This window comes from Schistocerca gregaria, chromosome 5 (genome assembly GCF_023897955.1).
Source record: "Schistocerca gregaria isolate iqSchGreg1 chromosome 5, iqSchGreg1.2, whole genome shotgun sequence".
NCBI classification, from domain to species: Eukaryota; Metazoa; Arthropoda; class Insecta; order Orthoptera; family Acrididae; genus Schistocerca; species Schistocerca gregaria.
The window spans coordinates 183,140,208-183,150,224 of record NC_064924.1 but is presented as its reverse complement, the minus strand read 5'-3'; the positions used below and the strand labels follow the sequence as shown (position 1 = coordinate 183,150,224).

At 44.2% G+C, this 10,017-nt stretch overlaps 1 protein-coding gene across 1 annotated transcript in view; it reads left to right on the top strand.

The window, feature by feature from the left end:
- The first annotated feature begins 433 nt into the window (after positions 1-433).
- LOC126272510 (uncharacterized) overlaps positions 434-10,017 on the top strand; it is a 196,317-nt gene continuing 186,733 nt past the window's right edge. The window contains exon 1 of the mRNA XM_049975408.1: positions 434-501. Within this exon, the coding sequence (XP_049831365.1) occupies positions 453-501 (49 nt within the window). The 5' untranslated portion in view covers positions 434-452. The remainder of the gene's footprint in view (positions 502-10,017) is intronic.

Here is a 10,017-nt window from a genome sequence, read left to right as displayed (position 1 = left end):
TCATCTCAGTGTATAAGCAGGTGAGGAGCAATCCTTTATTTTTCTTTCCATTCGTTTCTAGATTTATGTGAAATCGAAGTGTACGCCCTATGATTTCACTAAGAAAGAAAGAGAGAGAGAGAGAGAGAGAGAGGTGAGTAAAATACGCCTGAATGGGGCGGGAGAGATGACACGTTTGCGACTTTCTGCACCACAGTCGCCACTAGGTGTTCCCGGCTTTCCCTGGTGGCACGGAGTGACGAGTGTCCTCACGAGATGGGAATACCCACGCAGAGGCGTGGTCGTCGGCGGCTGGCAGGGCAGGCGGTGACGCGGCGTGGCGTGGCGGCGCGCGTCCACACCCACAAAGCACACGACGCCTTCCTGTGCTGAGCACACGCCGCTCCACCGCCGGTGCTATATATGGAACCGCGTGGCGGACGACCGCGAAAAGTTCCGCGCTCCGGCTCAGCATGGCACCTCTCGTCCAGTTACTGCTACTGACTGCTGCCGCCGCTGCTGGTGAGTGCCTGGCAATGAGGAATACTGCGGTTGAAGAAAAATTTGTGAAGACCGTGACTAATACGTGCTTGAACAAACACTGAGGTGACTAAAGTCATGGGATATCTCCCAGCATCTTGTCGAGCATCCTTTTGACCGTCGTAGTGCAGCAGCTCGCCGGCTGGAGTGGCCGAGTGGTTCTAGGCGCTACAGTCTGGAATCGCGCGACCGTTACGGTCGCAGGTTCGAATCCTGCCTCGGACATGGATGTGTGTGATGTCCTTGGGTTAGTTAGCTTTAAACAGTTTTAAGTGCTAGGGGACTGATGACCTCATGAGTTAAGTCCCATAGTGCGCAGAGCCATTTGAACCATTTTCAGCAGCTCGACGTGGCACGGACTCTGGAAGTTAGAAATCTCTTGTAGAAATATTTAGCCGGCTGCCTCTATAGACGTCCATAATCTCGAAAGTGTCGCTGGTGCAGGAGTTTGTGCACATACTGACCTCTCGATTATGTCCCATAAACGTTCGATAAGTTCGTGCTGGGTGATCTGAATGGTCAAATCATTCGCTCGAACTGTCCAGAATGTTTTTCAAATCAACAGCGAAAAGTTATGACCTGGTAACACGGCACATCATCATTGTTTGGGAACATGAAGACTATGAAAGGCTGGAAATTGTCTCCAAGTAGCCGAACATAACCATTTCCACTCAAAGATAGGTTCGGTTCGACCAGAAGATCCACTCCATTCCATGCGAACACAGCCCACAGTACTATGGAGCCACCATCAACTTCCACAATGCCTTCTTGACACCTTGCGTCCATCGCCTCGTGCCGTCTGCCCCACGCTCGAAGCCAATCGTCAGCTCTTACCAGCTGAAATCGGGACCCTTCTGACCAAGCCACGGTTTTCCTGTCGTCTAGGATCCAACCGACATGGTCACGAGCCCAGGAGAGGCGATGTCACGCTGTTAGCAAAGGTCGTTTGCTGCTATAGCCTATTAACGCCAGATTTCAGCGCACTGTCCTAAAGTAAAAGTTCGTGGTACGTTCCACGTTCGTTCAGAGGTTATTTCAAGCAGTGCTGCATGTCGGGTGGCACTGACAACTCAACGCAAACGCCGCTGCTCCCGGCCGTCGGCAAACGCGTTGTCCGTGGTCAGAGGTAGTGCGTTAAATTTGGTTTTCTCAGTACCCTCTTGACACCCCTGGTCTCGGAGTAATGAAGTACATATTTCCGAAATGAAGCGTTCCACTCATCTTGCTCCAACCAACATTCCGTGTTCAGAGTCTGATAATTGCCATCGTGCCGCCATAATCACGGCGGAAAATTTTCACATGAATTATCTGAGTACAAATGACTGCACAGCCAATGTACCACCCGTTTGATGCTCCACTCTTTTGTACCTTATGTAAACGGTACTACCGCCAGCAATATAAACACATATCGCTGTCCTATGGCTTTCGTCACCTCAATGCGAATGCAGATGCCTGGCAAACCTGTAGGACGCGCTGTTGTATTTTACCACTAACGGCACCTATGCAGTGTCCTCCACACGTTGTAAATTTCATTTGTGGTCAGAACAGTGTTCTGTGCAGGTTTGAGAGCGTTATGTCGGAGCTAAGTGAATACCACGAAGGCGAAATTTTTGGTACTCGTATGATGGGTGTTTCCTTATATGGGTGCTTCCTTGCACCAAGGTAGCCGAAGTGTTTCATTATTCAGGAGATTTATACCACATACAGTGAAATCGGAGAAACTTCATCTGTGGGCGGAAGTGTGTATTGAGTCATTGCGTCAGTAGGTGACTGAACAGCACTGTGACGACAGATAAGACAACATGAGTTGCAAAAAGACACTGTAGAACTGTATGTCACACCCGAGAACACCATCGGCACCAAAACAACATGAGGGCAAACTCCAGTAGCGGGAATTTCAGGGCGAGCTGGAATTCCAAAAGTACTCATTACTTGTTCAAATCCGGGTCGCTGGGAAACGGAATAAAACTTGGACTCTGGAGCAATGGAAGAAAGTCTTGTTTCACACTGTTTCCAACTTGTGGCCGAGTTTAGATCCGAAGCGTGAAACATGGCGTGGTTCCGATGTTGATGTTGTTGTGGTCTTCAGTCCTGAGACTGGTTTGATGCAGCTCTACATGCCACTCTATCATGTGCAAACTTCTTCATCTCCCAATACTTACTGCAACCTACATCCCTCTGAATCTGTATAGTGTATTCATCTCTTGGTCTCTCTCTACGATTTTTACCCTCCACGCTGCCCTCCAATGCTAAATTTGTGATCCCCTGATACCTCAGAACATGTACTACCAACCGGTCCCTTCTTCCAGTCAAGTTGTGCCACTAACTCCTCTTCTCCCAATTCTATTCAATACCTCATCACTACTTATATGATCTACTCACCTAATCTTCAGCATTCTTCTGTAGCACCACATTTCGAAAGCTTCTATTCTCTTCTAGTCCAAACTAGTTATCGTCCGTGTTTCACTTCCATACATGGCTACACTGCATACGTTTACTTTCAGAAACGACTTCCTGACACTTAAATCTATACTCGATGTTATCAAATTTCTCTTCTTCAGAAACGCTTTTCTTGCCACTGTCAGTCTACATTTTATATCCTCTCTACTTCGACCATCATCAGTTATTTTGCTCCCCAAATAGCAAAACTCCTTTAATACTTTAAGTGTCTCATTTCCTAATCTTATTCCCCCAGCATCACCAGACTTAATTCGACTACATTCCATTATCCTCGTTTTGATTTACTGATGTTCATCTTATACCCTCCTTTCAAGACACTGTCCATCCCGTTCAACTGCTCTTCCAGGTCCTTTGTTGCTTCAGACATAATTATCATATCATCGGCAAACCTTAAAGTTTTTATTTCTTCTCCATGGATTTTAATACCTAATCCGAATTTTTCTTTGTTTCGTCTACTGCTTGCTCAATATACAGATTGAATAACATCAGGGAGAGGCTACAACCCTGTCTCACTTCCTTGCCAACCACTGCTTCCCTTTCGTGTCCCTAGACTCATATAACTGCCATCTGGTTTCTGTACAAATTGTAAATAGCCTTTCGCTCCCTGTATTTTACCCCTGCCACCTTTAGAATTTGAAAGAGAGTATTCCAGTCAACATTCTCAAAAGCTTTCTCTAAGTCTAAAAATGCTAGAAACGTAGGTTTGCCTTTCCTTAATCTTTCTTCTAAGATAAGTCGTAAGGTTCGTATTGCCTAACGTGTTCCAACATTTCTACGGAATCCAAAACTGATCTTCCCCGAGGTCGGCTTCTACTAGTTTTTCCATTCGTCTGTAAAGAATTCGCGTTAGTATTTTGCAGCTGTGACTTATTAAACTGATAGTTCGGTAATTTTCACATCTGTCAACACCTGCTTTCTTTGGGATTGAAATTATTATATTCTTCTTGAAGGGTATTTCGCCTGTCTCATACTTCTTGCTCACCAGATCGTAGAGTTTTGCCAGGACTGGCTCTCCCCAGGCCGTCAGTAGTTCTAATGGAATGTTGTCTCTTCCCCGGGCCGGCCGCGGTGGTCTCGCGGTTCTAGGCGCGCAGTCCTGAACCGTGCGTCTGCTACGGTCGCAGGTTCGAATCCTGCCTCGGGCATGGATGTGTGTGATGTCCTTAGGTTAGTTAGGTTTAAGTAGTTCTAAGTTCTAGGGGACTGATGACCACAGCAGTTGAGTCCCATAGTGCTCAGAGCCATTTGATCCATTTGAACCTATTCCCGGGGTCTTGTTTCGAGTCAGGTCTTTCAGTGCTCTGTCAAACTCTTCAAGCAGTACCAATATTGATATGGGCAGCCATATTGTGGCATTCGATAGATCCCATGGTCACTCTGTAAAGTCGTATTACTGCCAAGGATTATGTCACCATTTTGGCCGGTCAGGTACTTCCTGTGATACAATATTTATCTCGTGGTTATGCTGTGTTTCAAGACGACAGGACCTCTGTTCACACATCGCTCACGACTAGTTTTGTGAGCACGGGAACGAAGTGTAGCATCTTCCTGGCCACCACAGTCATGAGATCTCAATATTTTTGAGCCTTTGTCATGTCTTCTGGAGAGATGGATGAGTGATCGCTGCCCACCTCCATCATCGTCCGGAACCGCGGGACTGCTACGGTCGCAGGTTCGAATCCTGTCTCGGGCATGGATGTGTGTGATGTCCTTAGGTTAGTTAGGTTTAAGTAGTTCTAAGTTCTAGGGGACTGATGACTACAGATGTTAAGTCCCATAGTGCTCAGAGCCATTTGAACCATTTGAACCACCTCCATCACCGCTACCTGGACTTTCTACTATTTTGCACGAACAGCAGTATAAAAGTCCCTTGAAAATCATTCGGGACCTGTATTTGTCCATTCCTGGAGGACTGGAAGCTTTTTTCCATGCAACTGTTTTCCCACACTTTTTTGTGTGTTTCCATGTCTTTGTCCATCCTCTACACGTCCCATAACTACTGGAAAGGTTCAATGTTAACGAATGCACAAAAATGTCTATAATAATGAGAAAAATTCTTATAGTGTTTAATTACAAGATTAGTTTTCAGAATGAAAGAATGATCCAAGTAGGCTGTAATCTATCTCATCTTCGGGTGAGTGGAATGCACTGGAGACTGCTACTGCACTGCGCTAAATTTGTACCAAAATCTGTATCGGAGACGCATGTGGAAGGACAGTTTTTTTATCTTATGGGACTTAACTGCTAAGGTCATCAGTCCCTAAGCTTACACACTACTTAACCTAAATTGTCCTAAGGACAAACACACCCACCCATGCCCGAGGGAGGACTCGAACCTCCGCCGGGCCAGCCGCATGACTGCAGCGCCTTTGACCGCTCGGCTAAACCCGCGCCGCTCTATCGAGTTTCGCACCCTCTTTAATTATTGCTCCATCTATGGCTCGCAAGCGCATGCGTAATGGGTATACTACATGTGCGCTTTTTGTCAGAATATGCACTAGCGGAGATAAAATTTTATGTCAAAATAAAAGAAATCACAGGGTTCGACGGCTTATCCATTTGAAATCCGCCATCACGATTACGAACATCTTGCGCTAAACGTATTTCTGCTGATTCCTTAACAATTGAATCTCCGAAGAATCTCGTCCAGAGCAGGATTTCAAGCATCATATCAGGCTTTAATCCGTTTATTATTTGTGCAATTAGTCAATTTCAACGGTGGGTCGTTTTTAAGCACTTATTTCGAGCTTCGCCCTCCATTTCTCATTTCACTACGTGACTGCTACATGTGGACAATTATACATCTTATTTCTGTTCGTAAGTGCTACAACAAGAATTACTCATTTCTCTGCACTGATAGGGAACACAGTGTACTCCATCTCTGTAGCTACGCCGCTGCACATACGCTGTCCATTTTATTCTAGCATTTTACATTTTGTTATAACCCGTGTGCACAGCATACTAGACAACTGCCGTTGACTCTATTACCGATAAAACCACTCTTAATCGTTGATTACTACTATGCTTTTCTGGAAGAACACTGTGATTTTGTATCTGAAGGCCCGTCAAATGCTATCGGCAATAGCTCTTATGACTCATTAACTCCGTAACAGTTCAAAATGGTTCAAATGGTTCTGAGCACTATGGGACTTAACATCTGTGGTCATCAATCCCCTAGATCATAGAACTACTTAAACCTAAGTAACCTAAGGACATCACACACATCCATGCCCGAGGCAGGATTCGAACCTGCGACCGTAGTAGTCACGCGGTGCCGGACTGAGCGCCTTAACCGCGAGACCACCGCTGCCCGCCCGTAACAGTTAACGGAAACTGTGTAGTGAACCACTCTCAAGCGGTCACTATGGTATTTACCATTACAGATTTGGCAATCCCTACTGATGTAGACAGTTAACAACTTACTTTTTCTATCCAAAGGCACAAGTGTATAATCGTGAATAGGAGAATACCTTTCAAAACAGTGAATAGTGAGGTGTCGTGGAAAAGTACTCGAATCTAGGTCGTCGAAAGCATAGCGACGCCCTTTTCTAACCTGTATGAAGGTCACTGCCTCCATGACAGTTAATGTGAGAATGCTGAGATCTGTTATACATCAAGGTATTAATGTTACACGTGTCAATGCATCCCTACCTCCACACCACTCGTTGAGAAAACTGCAGAGCGCTATGGGTATCGTGATGTAAGCATTATGTTATAGATTTACCTACATCTCGAGCCATACAAACTGCAATGTATCTACCACTACGATGATCACGTGTTACTTAATTAAATGTTGTCCTGCCGCGCAGGATTAGACGAGCGGTCCAGGCGCTGCAGTCATTGACTGCGCGGCTGGTCCCGGCAGAGGTTCAAGTCATTCCTCGGGCATGGATGTGTGTGTTTGTCCTTAGAATAATTTCGGTTACGCAGTGTGTAAGTTTAGGGACTGATGAAATTCGCAGTTAAGTCCCATAAGATTTCACACACATTTGAACATTTTTTGTTATTGCTGACCTTACATCGTCACCTACTGGTATTTCTCAACGATAAAATGTGCTGACGAAAACATTTTAGTTTCCTATAATTTTAGTGTTGTAATTGCTTATCTTGTTAGATGTACAGGGAGTTGAGCAAAATTGTGCTGTTTTAAAACATAATTGTAGGTTAACAGTTCCGATTTAAGTATATCAGTTTGTTTTTAGATTATTGTTATTTCTATAATGAAATTTTCACTGTGAAGCGGAATGCGAGCTGATACGAAACGTCCTTACAGACTAAAACCGTGTGCCGGACGAGACTCGAACTACGGACCTTTGCCTTTCGCGGGCAAGCGCTCTACCGACTCATCCACCCAAAAACGACTCACGACATGTCCTCTGTACTTCCTCCAGTATCTCGTCAATATGTTATTTATACTGACTCTTCGTCCTGTGTGTTCTGCTTTTTAAAGATTAATGTAGTGTCCTTCTATCTATACACCTGCAAGAACATATGGTGACATGAACTGCTGCAGGTCTGTTGCATTGTAACGAAAGTGCACTGGTTGAACCGTCAATTAGGGCGATTCACCTTCGCAGTTAAGTCCCATAAGATTTCACACACATTTGAACCTTTTTTTTGTTGTCTTTCAAAAGAGTGGATAGTTAGTTGACCTGAGGAAATGTGCTGAATTCCTAATGCTTAAGAAATTAGCCATAACGCCTCAGGGCCAACTGCTAATGCCTAATGGCTAACAGTAACGGTAACTGTCCTGGTAGAATGACATGACAGATAATATTAACAGTAACCTTAGTTTTTTTTACAGATTTCAAAGAGGTTCATGGAGTGGCAAGATGCTTTACAGAAATTGAAAAAAATCAAGGAAGTAATTGGCTATTTATGTGGCTATTGCTTTTTGTGAATTTCGATACGATTTGTATTCTGTACCATTAACTATTTTTTTCGAGCCACTGTAGGCTCATTGTCATATGAAGGTGATACGGGAACCAGAGTGGTGTGCAAAACTTAAGAACTAAATTCAATTTCGCATAACGTGTCAGTGTCATGTAACATAGTTCCACGAATCTTAGACCACGCATAGAAATAACTGCTACAGTACAGACCATCACTGAAAGAAAAAAACAATGAGATGAACAGAAATACCACCTTCAATCAAAGACAATAATTACACTTAAGTCACTGTAATTTATGTATGATAGGCTCAGGACCTTACAAAAGGCGAGAACTGGTTCTTAATAGGGCGTATGTTCACCGCCGGCGCTACTGCGAGCTCAGTAACGTGCTGCCATAATGAACTTGGGCAGTTCATTGTGATAGCGCACTGCAGTTCATAAAAATGAAGTCACAAGTGAATGCACTCCTGAAATGACGCCCGGAGGAAGTAGCACAGCGAGTGCCTCCCCACACAACAGCACCTTAACTACTTAAACGATCATTTCCGGCAATTCTGTACGTAGCGAAGATGAACTATAGCTCACAGCTCTTAAGGTATGTGTTTAGAGCAGGTGTTTGCTAAACAATTTTTTTGTTTCGAATGATTGTTTGTTATAATCCTGAGTACTGATCCTTTCCTCCTGTGATAGCCTGTAGTTGTCTTCGACACGTGTGGTAACCGACAAGTCGTGTCATCATTTGATGCCTGACAAACGAAGAAAAAAATAAATTAACCTCTCGAAGTTTTCATTACTAAAGTTTTGTTATAACGGACGTATTTCAAATTTCGGAAGGTGTGAGGGATGAACAAGAATTTCATCGACAAAATTCCGGAGGTTGTCTACAGTTTCTAAGTATTTCGGTATAAGGGACCTCGTTGCAGAGCTATTGCGTTTCTGTTTCGACAACAAAGAATTGCTCGCGACAATCCATTTCCAGTGCCTCGCGAAACTTTTGCGAATTTTCAGCGTGTGAGACTTTCAATGTTGCGTCATTACGTACTGTGTTGTGATCAATGCGGTCGATATTTTGAGCAACATATGCAAACATAATTATTACTACTCTAAAATTATTACATTTCACAATGTAGACAAGTAGCGGGTGAAGTCTGAAGGTTTTTCACGGATGCGGCCCACCATCCCCGTGTGCAATAGGAAAGGTGCGGAGTGACGGCGGTTCCAAAGTACCCTCAACCACCCAAACCGTAGGCTGACCAGCGGAGTATGGATCTCGTGTACACTGTCAGAACAGAATGGACACACTGTGACAGAAGCGCACGTGCTAACTCTGAGGATCGCTGTTGCATTACTCTGTACATTGTGTTGTACGTTGCGACGATAGACTAATAACGCCTGTTTCGCTGCTGTCAGGCTATTTTCACAGAAACAAAGGACTCTTGAATAACATACCGTATGAATAATAATTACGTTAATAATGCGTGACGAAACACTCAGAACCACAGACCCATTACACCAAATTACTCAGAAAATTGGTAACTGGAGTTCGCGTTCACTCGGTCAACGCAGTTACTTTGATGCCTGATATTAAAAGGATGTGACTCCATTCTGCGGTTTCTAACACGGAACAGAGTGCTCTCAGCTTCCATGTGTCGCACAGCTGCCCGTTTCCCTTTAGCGGCCGAACATATGTACGTGTTATCTCCGTGTGTTTGTGAGTGTGTGAATGGAAACTTAACACTGTTCTGAGCTGAGCATACCGCCAACTGGCTTGCCTCGTGTCGCTTCTACAGTAGAGAAACGGGTATTGGGTAAATTTTAATGTCACAGGGTTGCGTTATACGAAGTTTTATCATTATTATTATTATTATTATTATTATTATTATTATTATTATTGAATGTATTACAACAATTTTTAAAGCTGTGACGTAAATTAGACTGAATTGAGCACTAGAAGCCAACAGTTACAGCCATGGTGAAAATTTCCGTAGACTCTCGATGCTGATCGTGGACCATCTATTGGTTGGTCGACACACCACTCTGTAACGGAACGTTGTTGTTGTGGTCTTCAATCCGAAGACTGGTTTAACGAGCCTCCATACTGCTCTGTTCTTGCAAGCCTCTTCATCTCCAAATAACTACTTCAACC